We start from the raw sequence: 24,206 nt of genomic DNA on the forward strand, positions 1-24,206 counted from the left end.
TATGTGATATGGGATTAATATCCAGAGTACATAAAGAACCAAAAATACAAGCAACGAATTTGAATACACATTTCTCCAAATAAGAATACACAAAACAGCCAATAGGCACATGAAAAGATGTTCAACATCACTAAGCATTGCTGCTGCTGCTGCTGCTAAGTCACTCCAGTCATGTCCGACTCTGTGTGACCCCATAGACGGCAGCCCACCAGGCTCCCCTGTCCCTGGGATTCTCCAGGCAAGAACACTGGAGTGGGTTGCCGTTTCCTTCTCCAATGCATGAAAGTGAAAGGTGAAAGTCAAGTCCCTCAGTCGTGTTGACTCTTCGAGACCCCATGGACTGCAGCCCACCAGGCTCCTCCATCCATGGGATTTTCCAGGCAAGAGTACTGGAGTGGGGTGCCATTGCAGTAAGCATTAGGAAAATGCAAATAAAAATCACCCTGTAGAATGGCTACTATAAAGAAAAAACCCAGAAAATAACAAGTGTCAGTGAGGATATGGAGAAATTTGAATCCCTTGTGCCCTGCTGCGGGAATGTAAAAAGGTGCAATTGCTATGGAAAACAGGATGGTGGTTTCTCAAAAAAAATAAAAACAGGGCTTTGCCAACACCACCGATGTCACCTGGAGCCACCCTGTACCACCCCACCATGGTGGTACCACATCCACCCTATACCACATCCCATGGCGTGACCATGGAGCCACGCTGTACCATTCCACCATGGTCAACCCACAGTGTTCTTCAACATTCACTGTCAATGTGAGTCCTTGGCCATGCCTCCTTTGAGCTATATGCAGACAAAGTTCCAAAGACAGCAGAAAACTTTAGTATTCTGAGCACTGAGGAGAAAGGATTTTGGTTATCAAGGTCCCTACTGTCACAGCATTATTCCAGGATTTATGTTCCTGGGTGGTGACTTCATATCCTGTAGAGGCATGGGCAGCAAGTCAACTACAAGAAGAAATGTGATGCTTCCCTGGTGGCTCAGCGGTTAAAGCGTCTGCCTTCAATGCAGGAGACCTGGGTTTGATCCCTGGGTCGGGAAGATCCCCTGGAGAAGGAAATGGGAACCCACTCCAGTACTCTTGCCTGGAGAATCCCACAGATGGAGAAGCCTGGTAGGCTACAGTCCACGGGGTCGCAAAGAGTCGGACACGATTGAGCCACTTCACTATACTATACAATCACCCTGAAGCAGTGGGTCCTAGCATCCTGTACATGGCAAATTCTGGACCCACATAAACCGTGCCATTTTTCATGTACACTACCAAGGTTGAGTGGTTGGGCTGCAAGCACGTGGTCTTTTGCAAGGTGAAGGAGGGCACCATTACTGTGAAAACCACAGAGTGCTTTGGGTTTGGCAAGCACCAGATTTGGCAAGAAGCTCAGAAGCAAGCTGCTGAGAAGCTCGCCATTGCTGCATGTGGATAGCTCTAATAAATTTGACTTGTATTTTATCTTAACCACGGACCATTCCTTTTCCCACCTGCTCATAATAGCCTATATTCTTTGTGCTCTCACTGCAGTTTTTTGGGTTTTATGTTTTCCTTATCCCCTCCAAGTGTCGCTGAATTACAGAGTCGAATTTATGATAATGAGACAAAAACTAAACAGCAACAAATAGAACTGCCATATGATCTAGTAATTCCGCTTTTGGAAAAGAAGTGGAGCTCCGCTTCTTCTCAGGAGAACAGAAAGTAGGGACATGAAGAGATCTTTGTGCACCCATGCTCACAGCAGAATTATTCCTAAGAGCCAAAAGGCAGGCGCAATCAAGTGTCCATCAACAGATGAACAGACAAAGAAAATGTGCTATATATGCACAACGGAATATTACTCAGCCTTAAAAAGGAAGGGAATTCTGGTGTGTGCTACAACATGGATGATACTAGAAGACATTATGTTAAATGAAAGGAGGAGTCACAAAAAGACAAGTAATGCACGATTCATATGAAGCACTTAGGAATTCAAATTCATAGAGACAGAAAGCAGAACGGTGGTTGCCAGGGGCTGGGTGAGAGGAGAAGGGGGTCTTATAGTTTAATGGGTGCAGAGCTTCACTGTGGGACAATGAACATCCTGTGGATGGATGGCAGTGATAACAGGATAATAATGTGCACACACTTAATGCCACTGAGAAATGCCACTTAGAAATGGTTAAAACGGTGAATTTTATATTATGTATATTTTCCCACTATTTAAAAAAATAACTCATTAAAACAAACAAACATGCAAGAATTGCCAGAAAAACACTGAAAGGGAAAAGCTATTAATACAAAGGGGGAATGGCCTGACAAGACATTAAAACACACTGTAAAATATCTATAATTAAAACTGTAGTACGAGTGTATGAATAGACACAGAACAATGGAATAGAACAGAAACTTCAGAAATAGACCAAAGTACACAAGGAAATTAGTATATAAAGGTGGCCTCCCAAATCACCAGGTCAAAGATAGAGGTTTCAACAAATGTTGATGGGTGTTAAAAAATGTTTAATAAACACTAGTCATTTGGAAAAGGATAAAATTGGATCCATACCACACACCATTCATAAGGATGAATCAAGGATGTAGAAGGCAAAAGCATGAAGCCATACCAGTTCTAGAAGAAAACCTCAATATAGGGAAAGACTGTAACTATGATTCAAAATCCAGATGTAATAGAAGAAATGGCTAATAAAATTGTTTACATGTTTTTAAGTTATACTGCAAAAATTACCACGTGTTGTGCTGTGCTTAGTCGCTCAGTTGTGTCTGACTCTTTGAGACCCCAGGGACTGTAGCCCACCAGGCTTCTCTGTCCATGGGGATTCTCCAGGCAAGAACACTGGAGTGGGTTGCCATGCCTTCCTCCAGGGGGTCTTCCCAACCCAGGGATTGAATCCAGGTCTCCTGCATTGCAGGCAGATTCTTTTCCATCTGAGCCACCAGGAAGCCCCAAAATTACCATAAGCAAAGTTAATATACAACTGACAAACCAGGAGAAAATATTTACAACATGTATCACACAGCTAAAGAACTAATATCCCTAATATATAAAGAACTCTTAATATTAGAGGGAAAATACCGCAAAAACTAAAAGAAAAAAAAATGAGCATAAAATGTGGACAAGTCATAAAAAGATATAAAAATTGCCCTTAATCATATGAAAAGATTCAAAAGACATTCAGCCTTACTTGTACTACTTATAGACTTACCTTCCAGACTGGCAAAAAAATTTAATAGTATAATAAGCAGCTCACTCTTGACAAGGATGTGGGGAAACAGGTACTCTCACACATTGCTGGCGGGCATACAAAATCCTTATGGAGGAGAGGCTGGTGATCAGTAAGTACTTGTCTTTTTGCCTAGCAACTCCACTATGCAGGAGACCCAGGTTCCATCCCTGGTCAGGAAGATCCCCTGGAGAAGGGAATGGCAACCCCCTCCAGTACTCTTGGAGTGTGGGAGAATACTAAAGCTATACCTCCACCAGTATCAATATACACACGCACAAGATTATTTATTCATAACACTGTTTGTAATTGCAAAACGCTGGAAAGTACCTAAATGCCTGCTAAGTCACTTCAGTCGTGTCCAACTCTGTGCGATCCCACAGACGGCAGCCCACCAGGCTCCCTCGTCCCTGGGATTCTCCAGGCAAGAACACTGGAGTGGGTTGCCATTTCCTTCTCCAATGCATGAAAGTGAAAAGTGAAAGTGAAGTCGCTCAGTCGTGTCCAACACTTAGCGACCCCATGGACTGCAGCCCACCAGGCTCCTCCGTCCATGGGATTTTCCAGGCAAGAGTACTGGAGTGGGGTGCCACTGCCTTCTCCGACCTAAATGCCTATGTATTAGCAAATGGTTGAATAAACCATGATACATGGTACATCCACACAACAGATGACCATGCAGCTGTAAAAAGAGAATGAACTGAAAAGGACTGATTCCCAGGATGCATCATAAGTGAAAAAGGCAAGATAAAAATGAGTATCTATGGTGTGCTACTCATCATGTAACAGGGGGGATAAGAACATGGGAAATAGATGGGGAAACAGTGGAAACAGTGTCAGACTTTATTTTTCTGGGCTCCAAAATCACTGCAGATGGTGACTACAGCCATGAAATTAAAAGACGCTTACTCCTTGGAAGGAAAGTTATGATCAACCTAGATAGCATATTCAAAAGCAGAGACATTACCTTGCCAACAAAGGTTTGTCTAGTCAAGGCTTTGGTTTTTCTTGTGGTCATGTATGGATGTGAGAGTTGGACTGTGAAGAAGGCTGAGCACCGAAGAATTGATGCTTTTGAACTGTGGTGTTGGATAAGACTCTTGAGAGTCCCTTGGACTACAAGGAGATCCAACCAGTCCATTCTGAAGGAGATCAGCCCTGGGATTTCTTTGGAAGGAATGATGCTAAAGCTGAAACTCCAGTACTTTGGCCACCTCATGCGAAGAGTTGACTCATTGGAAAAGACTCTGATGCTGGGAGGGATTGGGGGCAAGAGGAGAAGGGGACGACAGAGGATGAGATGGCTGGATGGCATCACTGACTCAATGGACGTGAGTCTCAGTGAACTCCAGGAGTCGGTGATGGACAGGGAGGCCTGGAGTGCTGCGATTCATGGGGTCACAAAGAGTCAGACACAACTGAGCGACTGATCTCATCTGATCATTTGTGCAAAAAGAAATACAAGAAGGATAAACCAGAAACTACTGACCTTGGTAACCTATGGGTGAGAACACAGTAGAAAAGATGAGAGATGTGGATAGAATGAGTGAGGGTGAAGAGTAACAAATCTCTGAGTATATATTTTTGAGTAATATATACTACTGACTATATTTTATATATGGGTATATATATTACATATAAAAAGAAATGCACACATACGTGCGTATATTTTCTATACATTCAATACATACGTATTACATAAAATGTAATATATGAGTCATTATTCTATAATATAATATACATATACTTAGATCATGCTTATATTCTATATATACACATATATGTATTTATTTATATTTATAAAATAAATGGACCAAGCTATAGTTCGTTAAATGAATGAATCACACTCAGGAGGATGGGGAGAACTAAACCAAGTAACTTCTGAACCTAGCATTTGCACTGTATGCCCCCAGGCTAAACAGAAAAAAGAAAACTAAACAAATATCAAAGATTACTTATCAGAGTTTATCCTCCAAAGAGGACAGATTAGCAACTGAAATTACTTTCTGTGTATCCTAGGTCTGAGCAAATAAGTAAATACACTATGAAGAATAAAAGCCAATTTTCTTTTAGAAATAGAAATAAAAAAACAAGCACAAGTAAGAATGAGGCCTGTGGTTTGAAGTAAATGTGAAGGTATCAATATGAACTCATGATTTTTGACATTTCAATAGATAGATATATAATAATTAGACATATGTGTGGAGGCTATATGGAACATAATGTAATATAACACTATAATATGATATAATGTAAAATAAATAATATGTATAGCTTAGGTCTATCTGCTAGGGCCTCAAAGCTTGATTTCTCAGGAGCAATGAGCACATCTTAATGCCAAAATTTTGTCTTCTAAATGCGATTCCCCACCAAGAGGAACCAGGGCCCGTTAGAGAAATAGTTGATTTCAGGGCTGGGTCTGGGAAAGTACAAGATGACCCTGGAAATTCTTGCTATGCCAGAAAGTAAAGACATGCTCAAAGAATAACAGAAACATTAACAAGAAGACACAGGAAGCAGCCTGAAGAGCTCCCACTGGGCAACTCTGAGCCAATTTCAGCATGAAAATTAAAAATGGTAGTAACAGATTATAACCCTTGGAATAAAATTAAGAATCCATGAGTCCATATTGATAATGAGAGACCTGGAGCTGAACAAGGCATTGGTCAGGGTCCAAGAAGTCCATAGTATAGTGGGCAAGACAGCCCCAAACAGATGAGCATGGGGAGAGTACCCCTCTCACATACAGGGCAGCACTAGCTCCCTACTGACAGCTCCCTGGAGGAGGTGCTGCTGGGTATGGGAAAGGGTCTGGGTGGGGAGGACTCACGCGGGCCCTTTGCGCATCCGAGGCGTGCTCATGGCCCACTGCTTGATCTTGTTCAGGCTCTGCTCGCTGACGAGCCGCTGGCCCTCAGAGGGCATGCAGTCCACGTACAGGTTGTACAGCAGCAGTGCCTCCGTGTTCTTGCGCAGGGCGTTGGCCTCGACCACACGTCGTGTGAACACACGTGGGTCCTCAGCACAGAAGAGGAGCTGGATCCTTGGCACCCAGTACTGACAGATCAGGAGGGGTGACCTTCCTGGGGATGGGTGGAGGGACAAAGGAACAGCCAGTGGGGCCCTCTGGGCAGGAGCACTAGATTCCGGCCTGGCTCTGCCACTGATGCACGGGGCTCTGAGCAAGTGACCCCATCCTATCGGTGAAAGGGGTATGACAATGCTCCCTGCACTGCCCACATCACAAGTTGGATCATGATTGGATATGAAAGTGCTTCGTTAAATGTGAAAAGCTGGGCATGGACAAGGGGTTTCAAAGGAGTGGGCTATTCAAGCGCCCATTCCTGGATGCCACAGCCAGGGCGGACATCACTCATTGATGGGCCTCGGGCTCCTTCTCAACATGACACTGAAAACACCATTGCCAGCTGCTCAGAGGTGACATATCAAATAACGACCAGCTGCCCTTCCTGGGGTCTCTGAGTGGTGGGTCCTCTGATTCTCACTGGTTGGGGGACAGACAGCCACAGGACAAGAGAGCAAGGGGGGATTCAGACCTCAGCTGGTTATGCCCTGGGCAGGGGCCGGCCTCAGTCACAGGCCAGGCCGGGCCTGAGCTGGGGGTCTGCCTGAGGCAGGGGCAGAGACCTCGTACCTTCAGGCGTGACCCCGCCATTCAGGATAGGCTTCCCCGTCTCATCTCGCACTAAGCCATCCTCACTCGTCTTGTGCACTAGGTACAGCTTGTTCTCCTTGTCGTAGTCCAGGACACCGACACTGCACCACTTGTACTTCAGCTTCTGACTCTTGGGGTCCTCTGAAACAGGAGGGGAGTCTATCAGTGCTCCCGGCCATGGGGTGGAGTGAGGCTGCTGCATGTGGGCAGTGGGTGCTAGGAAAGGTCTCGGTGGTCACTGATCTGGCCTCTCTCCCGCCACACTGACTCCCTTTCTCTGGCTGCAGCAGGGTGGGGGCCCTGCCTCCTCCCAGCTGAGCTGGGCAGGAGGAGCCAGGAGGGCCAGGCCTCTCTGCTCTGGTCTCTGCATGGCTCCCTCAGGGCAGCGAGAGACACAGGCCAGCAGGGCTGGGACCGGGAGGCAGGAAAGCCCGAAGCAAACAGATTCGGTTGCGGATCTAGGTGTAAAGCTCACCATGTTCCAACTGGACCCTTTCGAGGCTGAGGGAAGTCCTGAGGCCTTATGTGGCAGCTGAGGCCCCAAGCCCCTCCATCAGAGCAGGGCAGGGTAGAAGATGACAGCTACCCTGCAATGGCTTCAGAGTGGGCCTTGGGGTCTGTTTGGTCAGAATGCACCCATGCCCTGGCCTGAAATTTTTGACTCCTTTTGCTCACCTCCTGCCACTGCCCCCCTTCCTCATCCCTCTCCAGCCACACTGGACATCTGGCTACCCCTGATCTAGAGCTGGCTCCTGCCTCAGGGCCTCAGCACCGGCTGCGCCCTCTATCTGCAACAGTCTTCGCCCACATCACCTCGATGCTGGCTCGTCCCCTGCTCAAGTGGCTTTTCCTTGGAGAAGCATCTCTGCCTAAAATAGCACCTTTTCCCCCGGCACTCTCTGACCCTGTCTGCATATCTCACAGAGCCTGAAGTCATACTGTGTACACATCCTCTCCAGGCCAGAATTCCGAGTAAATGCTCCCGCTGACCGATGCCAGGCAGGTGAGGACAGGTGTGATAAACCTCACCGGCTTTGGTTCCGTTTGGCTTTTCCCTTCTCGTCCTAATTAGTTCCCTTCCTGAAAATGCTGACCTGTTCTTGGCTCAACTTAGAGGGAAAGATGTCACCAGAAGCCCCCAGCAGAAAGCAGAGGCCCCTGGCAGAAAGGCTCCCGACCTGTCCCTCCCATTAGAGCCGCCACTGAGGGCCCGGGCCGTGTGAAGCGGAATAGGCAGAAGCACCTCGGGGAAGCCACTGCCTGGTGCATTTAAGGTTAATGCAGCCCCAAACTTTCCGCTTTTATCACCAAGAATCAGAGATCTGGGAACAATTGAGTTAAATTATTTTTGTAATTAAGTCCAAAGTAAAGGGATCATTCTGGGTTTCTTGTCTAGTTCAGAGAAATTGATTCCAGCATTAATGCGTTTTTAAATTGAAACGCAAACTTACAGCTTGCACAATGGACTTGCTGTGGGCCCCCTGGAGGTAGAGCAGTCTGAGAACCAGCGTGGCTCCTAGAGTCCTGTCTCCCGTCTGGGCGCCGGCCCATTGGGCTCACTCCCCACTCCACGCATGGGGCAGAGAGCAGAGAGGCCCTCGCCCAGCACAAGGGGATGGCCACCTTCAATCTCAAGACCCGGACCTTCCTAGGACGCCTACATGGAGACTAGTCATGCAGGCCAGGGCGGGAACCATGGAAGGTCAGCCTGGCTCTGCTCTGGACAGCAGCGGACTGGAGAGAGCGTCCGAGGCTGCCAGGGCAGATCTGGGGCCAAAGGAGGGACAGACACAGACAAGTTTAAGGTCTGGCAAAAGTGTGCAACATTACTGTGGGGATGTGGGTGTCACAGCGATTGTGAATGGGTGACTGTCGACATGTGTGTTTGTGTGGTGAAAATGTGCGTATGACTGTGTACGTGTGTGTGAGAGATGGTGGGTGAGAGTGACAGTGGGCTTATGAATGTGTGTGTTTGAAAGCAAGTATATGAGTGTGTCATAGTGTGTGTGCTGTCCATGCAGAGGTGAAAGCCAAGAGGCCACAGATACAGGTGGGGCAGAGGAGTTTCTGGGTGATAGAGTGGAATTGTGCCCCTTATACACGCTTGAACATGTCTAATAAGCCTGCCTATTTTTCATTACCAATAAATCGAAGACTTTTCTTTAAGACACAGCTGTTCCCTCCCCAGCCCACCAATCCATGGCATCCCTGGCCCCTGCCTTTCCTCCTGTGGGGCCAGCCCTCTGGCCTGTATCCTAGCTGGGAGGGAGGCCTCAAAATGTGGGGCCACCGCCTCCCACGGTTGAGGCTCAGGACAGCCAAGGAGTCCGTGGCTGGGTTGCTGCCAGGACAGCATGGTGCAGACCAAGATCCTGTCCTCCCTGCTCCCGCTGGCCCTGCTCACCGTGCCCCAGGAAGTCATCGGTAGGCAGGAGGGCTTTGCCAGGGACAGGTTTCCTGTTCTCAGACCCTGGCTCCAAGCCCATGTTGATCCACTCAGTGGGAGTCCGGCAGTCAAACTCCTCATTGTCAAACACCTAGGAGGAAATAGCAGGTGCTGGGCAGAGGCAGCTCATCCTGGCGGCCCCTGTGGGCTGAGCATGCGAGGCTAGAGGTGCCCGGTAGCCTCCTCCCTGGATACAGATGCACGTCTGGGGACCAGGGGCCCGAGTGCCCCCTCTGCTGCTCACAGGGCTCCGTGAAACCCTGTCCAAACAAGCTACCCTGAGGTTCAGGCAGAGGGGTGACTGGGGACTCAGAGCAGGCCCTCTCTTCCACTGGCCAGGACCACCCAGCTCAGGATCAGTGGAAGAGGCGGTCCTTGGATTTTCCTGAGCGCCCACCCTGACTCGGAAATGATGGCGATTCAGGTTGTCAGGAGGGTAATGTGCATCGAGATTCCACTCTGTCTCCCCAGACGCACTGCCAGGCAAGAGACAGTCAGGGCCATGGAGAGAAGGGCAGGGAGGTGGGTGAAAACCAGAGCAGGCTATGCTCTCTCTTTCTCCTCCCTGGACTCCATTTCCCCACAGAACTCCAAAGAGGCTACACAGTTGCCCTCCTCTACTCCAGCTCTCCAGCCCAGACCCAGACGCAGTGGTCAAAGGGAGCTGAACGCTACTCCACAGTCCCTCTGGGCTGCTTCTTGACGCCTGAGGAGGGGGTGGGGCCAGAACTCATGCACAAAGGCTTCCCCAGTCTCCCAGAGAAGCAGCAGAGAATCAGCATCCCATGGGTGCTGGGTACCCCCCCGCCACCATGCCCTAGCCTAGGATGTTGAAACTCCCCCTGCGGAGCAGATGTCCTGTTTGACATACAAGTGTTTGTCATTGCCAGGGGATCCCCCTTTTGAATTTGACCCCTCTGCTTGGGTCTTGCACCCCCATCTCCTGACCATCAACTCTCCGTGGACGCTGGACTCACCTTCAGTGGGAGATAGATGGGGAAGAGCGGGTCATGACCCTGCTCAATAGTCTGGGGGTTGTGGGGGTCTGGGTGCCTGGGCATGAGCTTGTCGGAGTCAATGCCCTCGTTGGCCAGCAGCTGCTCGATGTCCAGGCTCAGGTAGAGCTGCTTCCTCCTGCCCAAGGGAGACAGAGGGAGCTCATGACATCTCAGCTCAGGTGAGTCGCCCCCTCGGGTGTCAGCAAGGGCCCATGGAGTTGAGGCAGTAAAGGTGGGGCTCAGGGACCCCTCCAGGGCCCTATGCTCTCTGGAACCCATGAGGAAGTGGTGTGATGCCTGGAGCCGCTCTCCAGGGCCCCAAATACCCTTGCATCCTGCCTGCAGTCCCACCACATTGACTTAAGAGCCACCCTCCTTGATTTCACAGCAAGGAAAGCAACGTGTTTCCACTAAGAAACCAAAGGGCTAGAAGAGCTGATTGGAACACTTGCAACACAGACCCATCTAGGTAACCTCTGCCATGAGGATGGTCACCTAGCTGCCTACCATCCGTCACCCCTTGTGGTGGGCAGATGCCACCTCCCACCGCCGACCCAGCCATACCTCTCGATCTCAATCTTGCGGGGGCACTGGCCCGGCAGCACCATGTAGGGCACCTGTACTTTGGGCTCGTAGGCCTGCAGCGGGAAGTCAGTCTGGGTGAGCAGCTTGGTGGTGGACCCGATGCGCTCGCGCTCCAGGCGCTCCTCGAAGTCCTCAGAAACCTCAAAGGTTCTGACTGCGGGCAGGGGCAGGGGTGGGGACTCAGGCTGGGGCCCGACACCCCCAGCACCATGCTGGGCAGGGAGCAGGCATGTGGCTTTGGGGCAGGGGGAGTTCAGAGTGGGCCTGAGGCAGGGAGAGGCCAGATGTACACTGGGAGCCCCGGGGGATCCTGAGCCTGGAGGATAAGGGGCTCTGGCAGGCCTGTTTTGGGTCGTGCTCTTCCTGCCCAGAGCTAGTCTCCTCGATCGTTCTCCTCCATGCTGCCCATGACCCTGCTGCCAGTGGCTTTTGCTCAAGCCAGGTGCTGAATCAAACTACTCGCCAGGATTACAGCTGGATAGGAAGATGAAGTGGTAGCTCCCTGCATGTCTGGGTGGGTTCCTGCCATCCCCACCCCGCAGGCCCTGCCAAGCATCTCGGGGTCTGAATGCCATGCATTCACTGGGACCGCTTCCAGACATAAGGCATCCTCGACACTGTAGGAGAGGGTAGCACCACCACCCTGCCCCCACGGGGTCCCCAAGTCACAAAATGGCCATCCCTCCTCAGACAGGCTTCCGTTCCAGTTCTGAGGGCAGGGGCACTGGGGAGAGAGACCAACTGGTAGGGTGACATTTCAGTTTCCCGGGACTCAAGATGTTAAGTGGGAAGGAGAGTCTCAGGCAAGCCAGAGAGGTGGGGAGGGGGTGTGGAAAAAAGCTTCGGGGGATGAGCCACCTTTCCCAGGGCCGGGTGGAGGGGGACCTTTGGACTGCTTAGTGATGGTCCCCAACCACTCTCCTGGGAGGTCCTAGGAACCCCCTGCCTGGGCCTCAAATCTCTGGGGTCAAGACGTAGCCACATGGCAAGAGGGTCCACCTTGGGTGTACCCACTCTACAGGCTTACGGAAGCTTCCAGAGGCTGAGCAGGGGCCATCCCCCTGCAGTGAAGTCAGCTCTTTTATCAGAGCTGTTGGGTTCTGAGGGAACCCAACGCTATCAAAAAGCCCTGGACCAGAGGCAGTTTTCAGATTCCTAATCATCTGCTCTTGAGCCTGTGGGTCCGTAACACACTCCACCCCAAAAATCCTGAGCTTCTGGGCCTGGCCCTGCCCCTGCAGGCCCAGAGCCCTAGGCATCTTCCCAGGCCTCCACAGCCTCCACAAAGCCTTCTGCCAAGAGCCCTGACTGCCACCACTCTCTGACCCTTCTGGGCTGCTCTTCCTCATGTGGGTGGGGACACAAAGCTGCTGACCAACCCTTCTCCCATCCCTGCCCCTGCCATGGATGGTGGGAGCACCATTCCCAGTCCCCCACAGCCCTTGATCTGTGGTCTGTAACCATTCTCTAGGCCACAGATACTTGTAAAACTGCTGACCGCAGTAGGCTGCGTCCTCACATCACTGCACAGAGGCACATACATGTGATGTTTCCTCTGCCACCTCTGGGGAGTCACAGACCACCACCCCCGCAAGAGGCCTGTGGGTCCCAAGAAGGCGAGTCTGGACAGTGCCAGCACACAGCCAAGCCTCTCCTAGGGGTAGAAAGGAAGGGCAGACAGCCAGGACCATGGAGGACCTGGGCCTGATTGAAGGGAGTGTCCTGCCTGCTGGCCAGTCAGGAGGGTCCCCCCCAATTCCTCACTGCCTTTCAGGGCCCCTCCCTGCTCACTGCCTCTCTTGGAGCCACCCTCTGCTCCCTTCTGCCACTGGGGGCTGCCCCGCACCCTGCAGGCCTGTCTCAGACTTTACAAAACTCATCACGGAGCCTTAGAGGAGCATCCTTCTTCCCCTTCCTTCTCCAAGCCCTGTTTCCGGTACTGTGGCCTGAGCTGGAGAACAGCTCAGACACAGTCCTGAACTCCTCCAAGTCCGTGTTCCAGGGGAGGCAAGAAATATACCTGTCAATTTCCCACTGGCCCCATCCAGGCTGAGAGAAATGAGGCTCCAGACCTCAGCAGCCCCAGTACACCTGGGCACCCTTGCCATATACAGCTTTGCCGAGAGTAATGACTAAGCAACTGTGCTTCACTGAGCACTCACCACGAGCAGGGCCCTTGCAAAGCACCTTGTGTCTTATTATCCCCATTTTACCAGTGGAGGAAATTGAGACCCTCAGCCAAGAGCAGACAATCTCCCTCAGGCCAGAAGCACTGCTTTTGAAGGCACCCACCCACAGAGCCTCGCTGGGCACTGACCTTCTGGGGTGAACTTGTCAAGGTCGGCCTGCCACAGGAGGTCCAGGTTTGTGCAGGGGCCATGGCACACTTCCTGAAACCAAACCCCACAGCCTTGAGGGAGCGTAAACATCCTGAGGACAGGCAGGATCTGGAAGGACGCCCAAGGCCATGTATCTTCCCTGAGTCCACTAAGCTGCACTCCAGGCGCACAGGGACAGGGATGGGAAAGAATCAACGGAGAAGAATTTGCACAATTCCTCATTCAGAGGCCAAAGTGGGTGACAAGCGATGGACACCTGGGACACCCTGGCCCAACCCCGCTCTGGTCATGCACAGGCCCCTCCTCTCTCTGAGAACAGTCCTGGCGTGTGTCCAGGGGCTGGGCCACAAGACAGAGGTCCTCTGCCTAAAAGCATCCTAAGGCTGTGCGGGACCCATGGGGCTCTTTTCACCCTTCCCTAGTTATATCCCTTCCCTTCTCTGTCCTCCCCCGCCCTCCATCTCTCTACTCCTCTACATGGGCCGTGGCCTGTCAGGGATCTCCAATCTTTGTACCTTCTGTTCCCCCTGCCTGGAACACCCTCCAGACCCCATCCTACCCAGCAAATTCATACCTATCTTGTAGATCTAAGTGGTACATGACCCCCTCCCCAGCCAGAGTTGGGGGCAGGAGTGGGGAAATACTTCCCCACCAACCCACTGCCCCATGACACTGGGTATATGGATGACAATCCTCGTGTGCTGTCACCAGGGATGGATGGGCAGATGGGTGGGTGGGCAGAAAACTGCTAGACTGATAGGCGCCTGGATGGATGGATGAAAGGAAGAAAGGGCAAATGAAACCCACAAGGAAGGTTCAGGCTTGGTAAGGGCACGGCTGCCACACTCACCCCAAGTTTATCCAAGCTTCCGGGGCTGAGGATGTCAGAGTAGAATCCGCGCTGCTTCATCAGGGGGTACTTCTTGTCAGAGCCTGTCAGGGGCAACTTCCGGGGCTGCCCCAAGTCTGAGGGCATGGGTGGGGTCACGGACAGAGGTAAAGGTGGGGTCTTAGGGTCAGGGCTTGGAGGAAGTTTCTGTGACCCAGAATCTGGTCCCTGAAGAATCCTCCCCGGGTCACGCTCCAGGTCTTTCAGATTACACTCAGGGCCCGCAGAGGTCCATCTGCACTCTTGGCCCTGAGAGGCCCTTCCTGGGCTGTGGCCTTCTCTGTTAGGTTGCTCCATGCTGCTTTCTCAGGGTGATGTCCCAGCCAGAGTTCCTAGGACAAGATACTGATGTCCACTGGGCCCTGGTCAGCCTCAGCTCAGCTCCCAGGGCCACCAGAGTACAGGGATGTCTAGTCGGCCACCCCACAACATGCCCCAGCCCCAGGCGTGGAGAAGAGAGAGGGGAGTACTCTCCTAACCTGAATATTACTCAGCCACACACACACAAAAAAATGCCATTTATAGAAACATGGATAGACCTAGAGATTATCATACTAAGTGATGTAAGTCAGACAGAGAAAGACAAGTACCATGTGATATCACTTATATGTGGAACCTAAAACATGGCACAGATGAACCTATCTATGAAACGGAAACAGACTCACAAACATAACGATCCGACTTGTGGTTGCCAGGGGTGGGGCGTAGGGGTGGAGGGAGAAGGCTGGACTGGGGGTTTGGGGTCGGCAGATGCAGACTACTGCCTACAGGATAAACGGACAATAAGGTAATCCTGTACAGCACAGGGAACTAGATCCAATCCCCTGGAAAAGTGAAGTGAAGGTTGCTCAGTTGTGTCCGACTCCTTGCGACCCCGCGGACTATACAGTCCATGGAATTCTCCAGGTCAGAATACTGGAGTGGGTAGCCTTTCCCATCTCCAGGGGATCTTCCCAACCCAAGGATTGAACCCAGGTCTCCTGCATTGCAGGCAGACTCTTTACCAGCTGAGCCACAAGGGAACCACAAGAATACCAGAGTGGGTAGCCTATCTCTTCTCCAGTGGATCCAATCCCTTAGGATAAACCATAACGGAAAAAAGTATTTTTTTAAATGGCTATATGTATATGAGTCACTTGGCTGTACAGCAGAGATTGGCACAACATTGTAAACAAACTATACTCAATAAAAAACTTTTTTTAAAAAAAAGGCAGTCAGTCTACAATTATCTCAATAGAAATGTCCATTTAAAGGAGGGCATCTCAACAAAAAGAAACAGAGGCCTTGCCCAAATAAGGCCCCCTCCCACTGCCCAGTCCCATTTCCCACCCGCTGCCCACAGGAGCGGTGGGACAGGCCTCTCTTTCAGCGGCGTGTTTGGTGCTCTGTTATCTCCATTTTAGCCTCGTGGGACTGGCCGGTGCAGGCCGCTATTAGTTCATGGCAGGGGAATCTTGCCTGGCCTGACCCGAAGGGTGGGGCAGGCAGCCAGACTGTCTGGGGCAAGGCTACCCAGCAGTGTCAAAGCATCCTGTGGCTGCTGGAGTCTGCTTCTAAGAAGGGGGTGGTGAGTTGGCAAGACCACTTGAAGGCACAGGAAGCACAGATGGTGCTCTGGCAGCAAGCCCCGCACTGCAAGGCCAAAGGCCAATCAGCTTTTCACCAGTCAAGCATGTCCCACCAGAACTCTGCTCCCTGAATCTACTCCCTGGTGGCCAGACGTCTCCCGGGGCAGGTGCTGAAAATGACACTGAATCTGGCCCACCTGTCTGACTGTCGCCAGCCCTTCCCAGAGCATCTTGAAGACAAAGGACCCACTGGCCCCATCATGGCTGCAAATCCACAGGTATCTGCTTCATCTTTTAACAAAATCACCAAACAGAAAGAGCATGCCTTCGAGAGGCTAGGTCAAGGCCCCACACAAAGGCATTCCATTCCCTGGTCTCCCTGGTTCTCAGATAGGCTTGACCATGCGTGGCTGTTTCCTGGTGTGTTACAAGACTGACGGACGTAACAGGTGCAGAAGCGTCCAGGAAGCTGCAGTGTTGCTGGGGGCAAAAGGAGCCAGTGACAAGTGCGCATGCTGCCCCTGGGGGCCTTTTCCCTCTGAGCAGGTTGGCAGTGGGGCGTGCATTCAGGCATGTCCCAAGACGGAAGATGGGAGAGAGGTGCAGACTCAGAATCCTGTTTCTCCTCCATCCCTCAGCCCCACACAGGATCAACGGATCCCTTCCAACCTCACCCAGCTCTGGACACCTAGACTTCACCAGTGTGCACAGGATCAGTGACAGACAGGCAGGCAGGCAGACAGAAAGACCTCTGCCTCTTGTCACAGCCTCACAGGTGACAGCAGCCTGCACACGGGAATGGGTGTGGCTGGTAAGAGAGAGGACATGGTCTCCAGCAAGGCCTCTGCTGGGCACCCTCTCATTTGTGTGAGGGAACTGGCCGGTAGGAGGGCAAGGTGGCCCTGGAAGGTGCAGCGCTGAGAATGGTGACTGGCACTGGGAGTTTAGATGGAGTTCACACATTATCTTGTTTAAATCTCTGAGGTAGGAACTGAGACTATTCTCAATTCTTAGAGATTCAGAGGTGGGAAAAACGAGGCTCAGGAAGGGTAAGTGACCTGCTCAAAAGGCACTACTGGAATGTGAACACAAGTTACTGTTTCTCCAGGAAGATTACCTGGGAGCCCCGCTGGTGTGAGTCAGAGGAGGCTTCGGGTTGGATTCACAGACATTCAACCCTGTGTGACCTGACCACTTGCCGGGCACTTGGCTAGATGGACATAGATGAACAAGGGACAGCTACTACTAGAATCACCAATCCACAAACAAGGAAACTAAGGTCCATAGAAGTTAAGAAACTCGGAAAAGGCACACAGCCAAGAAGTGGCAGAACCATAATAGAAACTGAGGTCTCCGCCTCTGGCTAGCCTAAAGATCCTTGTCCTTGGCTTCACAACAGTGGTTCTCAAACTATGTGCCAAGGAGCCCTGAGGTTGAGCAAGGTGAGTGCCTAAGCACAAGGGCTTCTGAGCCACCCACTCCTGAGCCACCCAACAAGGACCCTGCGCCTTTATCTGTTTTACATATTAGGGTTCCGCTCAAGCTCAAATGCAACAATTTTCAAGTAGCATTCATCTCTGGAACCTCAACACCTAGCAAGGGACTAGCATGGGCTTGACACATGGCAGGTGCCTAGAAAGCATTTGGTGAGTAATTGCACGAACGACTGAATGAATGGGGAAAGTAGGGAGGAAGTTGATCCTGTAAGCCCTGTGAGACAGCTGCAGCAGCACTCTGCCGATTTACGGATGAGACACTGAAGACTAAGAGGACTGGGCAGTGGTCAGGCTCAGGAGAGGGGCTGCATGGCCGCTGAGGACCAGAGACCTGGCTCTTTTCCTCATGGGAAAGGAGAAGGAGGGAGCTATGCTCTCAGCATGGGGTGGAGCAAAAACATAAAAATTTTTAAAGTGGTCTCGTCAGTATGGAACTTATCTACAAGATTGTTTAAAAGCGTGCCCCACTCCCTTGCCACTGACCAAAGACAAGAAATCGCTTGTGGGCTCGTCGGCAGGGATGTGAATCCTGAGCCAGGAGGGCGTCCTCTTTGGTGTACACTTGCCCCCCGCGCCTTATTGAGGTCCCCCTGCAGGTGTTGGCCCTGCGATCCCCCAGGCCCACCGACCTACCGACCTACCGGCTCCACCGCAAACGGTGTGGGGTCCGGCTGCCCGTCTCTATGGAGAGACGCTGGGTCCGTTGCTAAGGGGCGGGACCATCCGGGAAGGCTCGCGGGAGCTTCCGTCAGTAAACCTCCGTAGGTCTGCACTGGTGTCCCCTACACAACGCCGGACTTGGTTCCTCCCGCCCAGACTCGCGCAGCTCGTCCACCCTGGACTGGTCCACCTCCGGGCGGCTGGATGGGGGTCGTCGGGAACGCATCAGCCGTCTAGGCTCTCAAATCCAGCCTCCAGTATCCATCTCCCCTCCCAGACTTTTCTAGAGAAAGAGACAAAATGTGCAAAAGCTGTTTTCAAAGTGTGAACAACAACTCTAAAGGGTCCACTCTGAATCCTGGTTAAAAAAAGAAAACCCAAGTTATATAAATAACATGGGAAGAATAACTGGGGAAATTTACAAACTGAAGTTTGTATGTAAGGCACAGATGTCAGAAAGATGGTCAGTTCACTGTGGGAAAGGGTCGTTTCTGGACCCCCACATCACCCAAGACTCAGCTTACACACACACATACACACACACACTGCTGCTGCTGCTAAGTCGCTTCAGTCGTGTCCGACTGTGTGCGACCCCATAGACGGCAGCCCACCAGGCTCCGCCGACCCTGGGATTCTCCAGGCAAGAACACTGGAGTGGGTTGCCATTTCCTTCTCCAATGCATGAGAGTGAAAAGTGAAAGTGAAGTCGTTCAGTCGTGTCCGACTCTTCGCTATCCCAAGGACTGCACCCCACCAGGCTCCTCCGTCCATGGGATTTTCCAAGCAAGAGTACTGGAGTGGGGTGCCATTGCCGTCTCTGGCGCGCACACACACACACACACACAGCCCTAGAGACTCAACTTAAACACACACATACACACCTGCAACTCCACCTCAGCCCTCCCCCGTGTGGGCAGTGGATGTGCCCAATACTGAGAATTTGGAGATCTGAAGGTATATAGATGCCCTCTGTACCCACCAGTCTTTCCATTTTTCTATAAGGAGAACAGGTGGATTACAAACCAAAGACAATGTAAAAAATAACTCTACCTCAACCTGAGAATCCCTGCCCAGAGCCTTCTCAAAACTGGCTGCATTTCATAGATGGGAAAACTGAGGCTTGATAAGACAGGTTAGTATTGGGGTTGGGGGAGCATGGTAGGACCTGATGCTCATTATGTATGCAAATACCTGATTTTATTTGATGTTTTAGTAATGCTGACTTGGTGCCAGGCCTGTGCTGGGGACTAAGTATCCAGATTTGAACTGGACCCTGCCCCTGCCATAAAATGTCTACTTAGTGGGAGAGAGCCAGAGATACCAGGTCACAAAGAACCCAGAAGCAGAGTTAAAGCTGTGACTAGAGACAATGTCAGGTAGCGCTAGTGGTAAAGAACCTACCTGCCAGTGCAGGACGTGGGCTTGATCCCTGGGTCAGGAATATCCCCAGGAGGAGGGCATGGCAACCCACTCCACTATTCTTGCCTGGAGAATCCCAAGGACAAATGAGCCTGGCAGGCTACAATCCATAGGGTCACAAAGAGTCAGACACGACTGAAGCAACTTAGCATGCACACACTGAGTCAATAACTCAGGCTTTGCACTGATGTCTGCTTCCTCTGTCCAGAACTTCTCTCTCCACCAACTCCTATGCCTGGCCAACTCTTACTGATCCTTCAAGACCCAATGCTGATAAAACCTTTCCTGAGCCTGAACAATGATTTACTTTGCTTTTCTTGTTGGCATTCACACAATAGATACTTGGTGGCCAGAAAGAAGGAAAGAGAGTGAGGGGGATTGAAAGCAAGAATAGCCACAGCTTTTCGAGGGGACAGAGACCCCCAAAGCCCTGTTTTGGGCAGCCCGGCTCCTCAGTAGGGCTAGGGCTAGGCTGTGTACCCCACTCTAGTTTGTGGAGAGGCACCTGCTTCTCCTCTTTTGCCTGCCACTTCCTGCACTGGATACAGCTTTCCAAAAAGCTGCAGTACCCATCCTGTTGCCAGGGCAACATCAGCCCATGGTGGGACGTCAGGGATGACAGGGGCAGAGCACTAATCCTGGAAAGTTGCCAAGCAACGCAGCGGGTTGGTGACATCATAGGGGACATGGTTTCTGGACAGATGGACAAGCCACTGCAGAAAGGGTCCACTCTCAGGAGATCTAGCTCACAAAGTCACTCACCCTCTACTATGCAAAGCCAATGGTTTTGGCTGTATCCCTCAACTGGAGGTGGGCTTGGGTGAGGGGAGCAGGGAGTGATGCTTTCCCCAGCAGCCCTGCCAGCTCCACCTTGCCCCTCTGCAGGGGTGGGCAGTGGATGTAACGGCCCCCTTCCTTGGCAGGGGACTGTGGGTCAGTCCCTGCCCTCCTGGATCTCAGGTGCCTACCCTCAAATGCCATCTTCTCCAGTGGCAGGGCCTGGGTTCAGCCTTTGATCTTCCTGCCATGTCCTAGAAGCCATCGTGTCCACTCGTTCCCTGGGAGAGAAGCAAGGTGCTGAGCCATGATCCCATCCTGGGCTCCTGCCCTTTTTGTGGTGGGAGGGCAGGTTTTCGCCCTATTATATGGGTTGGAAGGGAAGCCAACCTTGCTCTTGTTGAAATGGGGAGAGGCTGGGTTCCTGAAAGTGTTGCAGGGTGGGGCTTGGGCAGACAGGTTGCTTAGGGCACCCTGGCCCAAGCCCATGCCTTTGGGCCAGGGGTTTGAGGAGCACAGCCCGCCTGGGCACCCCCTCCCCTGTGCTTCCTGCTGGCAGTACTGAGGCTGGGAGGAATGCTTCAGTAGCTACAGAGATGAAAGCCTCATGTGAATGGGCAGCAGAATGGGCCCTTCACATGGCCAACCAGCCAGAACAGAGGGCGACAGGCACTCAGACAGGGTGCCTGGGGCTACCCGCTCTCCACCTGCCCCCAGCTGACCTCTTGTACCCCAGGATCTCTCTCTGGTTTGCTTGGCCAGGAGCTCTGAGCTGATGCCAAGAGAAACCAAGTCACAGGCATGGAGGGAATCAGAGAGACGGCTCAGCTTCATCCCAGGCCTCCCCCCTCTGCCACTGGCCAGCTGGCTTCGGCAGCTCTCACCAGCATTTTCTCTGATGAATAAAAATGAAGACAAATTAATTCTCCTTTCATCCACATGGTCAGCCTGACAGACAATACCTTGAAAGCCCAGAGCTCAGGGAGGAGGAGTGGAAAGGAGCTTTGGGGGGGCTGGAGGAGTGAGGACCACTCGGTCATGAATGCTCAGTTCCCAGTCCAAAGCCACTCCCACCTATATTCATGTGGAGCTTCCCAGACACAATCTCCTTCTCTGGGTTTTTCTACCACCTTCCATCTCATCTCAGGCTACACCTCCTGTGGAAGCCCTCCCTGGTTGCCAAAGAACACATTCACATTCCCCTCAGGGCACCAAAGCCAGTACCACTCAGTAGGCAACCATGCAATGGTCACTGCTGTATCCCCCAACTGAAAGGTAGTCTTGCATGGTGGGGACCAGGGTGCTGCTTCTCCCAGCAGTCCTGCAAGCTCCATCACTCCTGAAAGGACCCACAGGAAATGACTAGGAGACAGAGCCATCCACGTCAGGCCATCACCCTGAAGATGCCCGCTGACAGCCACCTAGCTGCACGTGACCGCACTTCACATCCTCTTCCCCAGTCTACCTCCCCACTCTGGCCTGCAATTCCAGACCATGCCAGTGAACCGGGTCCAGGGTGCTGATGTCTGCTCACCAGGAGCAGCAGCCAGAAGAGGTTCCCGCCAGCCCCTAAACACCTGGGCCAAAGCTCCAGGTGACAAGCCCCGGGACAATGATATATTTCACAGGACATTTCCGTGGCGCCTGAGGAGCTGCAGAGAGCTGTTCAGCATAATTAGGTTCTGAGTGCCTCTGATTTCCCCTTGGCCCCAAGCAGCTCACTGAGCATCAGCAGAAAGACCTCTTGGTAGAGTGGCTGGCCTCAACCATCTCAGTCCTGTGACCCACCAGATACCCCCACCCCTCCTGGGAACCTGAGTTTGCAGAGTCGGGGACCTGACTACCATTGTGACCTTTTGCCCACCTCTAGAAAGGTCTCTGAATAGGGCAGGAGGCCTGGTTTCTGCCGCCAGTTCACTGGGCAAGTCTCTTCTCTTGCCACGCCTTCGTTTTTCCATCTGCACAGTGGGGAACACAAACCTTGCTCAGCTCTGCACCTTGGCCTCCTGTACAGAATGGTGTGAGGGACACTGGGACTGTTACCCTAACCCAAATACCTCTTTTCTTGGCAAAGGCTTTGCTCTTTCCAGACCTCTGAGAGGAAGTGTGTAAGAAACTCTGACAGTCAGAGCAGCACTATTTACAACACCCAAAACATGGAGACAACCTAAACGTCACTGACACATGAATGGATAAAGAAAATATAGTGTATATACACAATGGAATACTACTCGGCCATGAAAAGAACAAAATAATGCCAGTTACGGCAACATGGACGGACCTGGAGATTATCACACTAAGTCAGAGAGATAAATACCATATGACACCCCTTACATGTGGAATCTAAAATCTGGCACAAATGAGCCTACTACAAAACAGAAGTAGACTCAGACACAGAGGACAGACTTGTTGCCAAGCGAGTGGAGGGTTAGGGAAGGAAGGACTGGGCGTGCAGGATCAGCAGAGAAAAACCACTATATATAGGAGGATAAACGAGACCCAGCTGTATAGCACAGGGAACTATATTCAATATCTTGGGGAAAAACCATACTGAAAAAGAATGTCTCTATGTGTATAAGTGAGTCACTTTGCTGTGCAGTAGAAATTGGCATGACATTGCCAATCAACTAGACTTCAATTATAAAAATTTAAAACCAGAAAGAAACTCCGACAGGTCAGCAAAGATAGTTTGTTCAAGAGAGGGAGTTCCTCATTATCAGAGAGGTGGGGCCAGTTAGTGCCGATGGCCCAGGGGTGTTCAAACAGCCAGGGTGGCAGCTGCAGCGGGCAGTCTCCTTGGCAACCTGCTCCCATGCTGCAGGTCCGCAAACAAGGTGGCAAGAGGAGAGGGACCTCAGCCTAGGTCAGAGAAAAGTCGGATGGGAGCCTGGGGCTGTCCTGCAGTGTGCAGGGCGACAGGGGCCACAAGCCAAACACCAGTGACCGGGGGCCTCGCCTTCCCTCTCCAGGAAGGGGGTGGGCATCCTCCAGAGCTCCCCACTCCACCCATCCCCTTGACCCTCTTCTATTCCACCATCCAGTTGGGGAGGGGACATCAGAGTGCCAGATATCAATAGTTCCCAGCATCTCAGTGTCCCTACCTGAACTGTTTGAATCACCAGGGGCCCGCCAGGCCATCCTCTGGCAGTATTCCCTCTCCATGTAGGAGGGGGTCCCTGCCCCAGTGTCCACTTTCCCTGATCCTCTTGACCTGCCACTCAAGAAGCTGGCACTGATAGGTCCCCTGCCCAGTACCCTGTACCCATGAGGGGCCGCTGAGAAATGTCATCTCCACCTCTAAACAGTGGCTCTCAAGTGTGCAGGAGGCCTTCAGGTCTCCACATGGTCTAACAGAGGTGACCCCATGTGGCCCCCTTCTTTCTTCTCTCTCCAACTCTGCCATCCAACCCTGAACCAGCTCTGGGGACATCCTTGCCTCAAATCTCCTTCCAAGCAGAAGGAACTTACCCTTGGAGGCCCTGAGTGTGGGAACAGTTGCTTCCATTTTACAGATGAGTAGACTGAGGCCCTGGAATGGAGGCCTTGTCATGGACACACGTGCTACTGGTCAGGAAGAGCTGGCTTGGCAGTGGGACCCTTGGCCCTGGCCCAGGGCCCACCCTGCTACCCCTTCCTGGTTCCATAGCCCCTCTTGTCTGGCCCGCAGAGCAGGCAGCTGGGCTCGGGAATGGGCAGGGAGTGCCTTGGGGAGGGCGCCTGGGCTGGGGAGCAGGTGCGGTGGGGGGGCGGCAGGTGCAGGATAATGGGGCCACCGGGGAGGCCGGGGGAGCAGGTGCCACCATCGGGGGTGAGGTTGCCATTGTTCAGGCAGCTCTGGTGGGCCCCGTGCAGGAGCGGCATCCCTGTGAGCCCCTGGGCCACCCTGGCTCATGCTCGGAGGTCGTCCAGATGCCTGGGCACAGGCAGAGAGCCAAGCCCCTCCCCTGGGTCTCAGCAACCCGCCAGGTTGCCATGACAACAAGTACTTTCATCCTTGTCCCTTTGTCTGGTCACGGTCCAGCTTTTGTGACCAAGCCATAATCGGGAGGTGGAGAGAAAGGGGCCTTACCTCCGGACACACTCAGCTGGGGTAGAACTGTGAACCCGAGACAGAGGGACTGGGGGGCAGGTTA

General features: G+C 52.1%; 1 protein-coding gene across 1 annotated transcript in view; it reads right to left on the minus strand.

The window, feature by feature from the left end:
- The window catches only part of DNAH1 (dynein, axonemal, heavy chain 1), an 81,920-nt gene extending 64,009 nt beyond the window's left edge, over positions 1-17,911 (minus strand). The window contains exons 1-8 of the mRNA XM_010851742.1: positions 17,859-17,911; positions 14,115-14,485; positions 13,243-13,315; positions 10,905-11,079; positions 10,320-10,476; positions 9,301-9,433; positions 6,876-7,037; positions 6,051-6,303 (exon numbers count right to left, since the gene is read on the minus strand). Of these exons, the coding sequence (XP_010850044.1) occupies positions 6,051-6,303; positions 6,876-7,037; positions 9,301-9,433; positions 10,320-10,476; positions 10,905-11,079; positions 13,243-13,315; positions 14,115-14,450 (1,289 nt within the window). The 5' untranslated portion in view covers positions 14,451-14,485; positions 17,859-17,911. The remainder of the gene's footprint in view (positions 1-6,050; positions 6,304-6,875; positions 7,038-9,300; positions 9,434-10,319; positions 10,477-10,904; positions 11,080-13,242; positions 13,316-14,114; positions 14,486-17,858) is intronic.
- Positions 17,912-24,206: the final 6,295 nt, after the last annotated feature.

This window comes from Bison bison, unplaced genomic scaffold, assembly GCF_000754665.1.
Source record: "Bison bison bison isolate TAMUID 2011002044 unplaced genomic scaffold, Bison_UMD1.0 scf7180017864304, whole genome shotgun sequence".
NCBI lineage: Eukaryota > Metazoa > Chordata > Mammalia > Artiodactyla > Bovidae > Bison > Bison bison.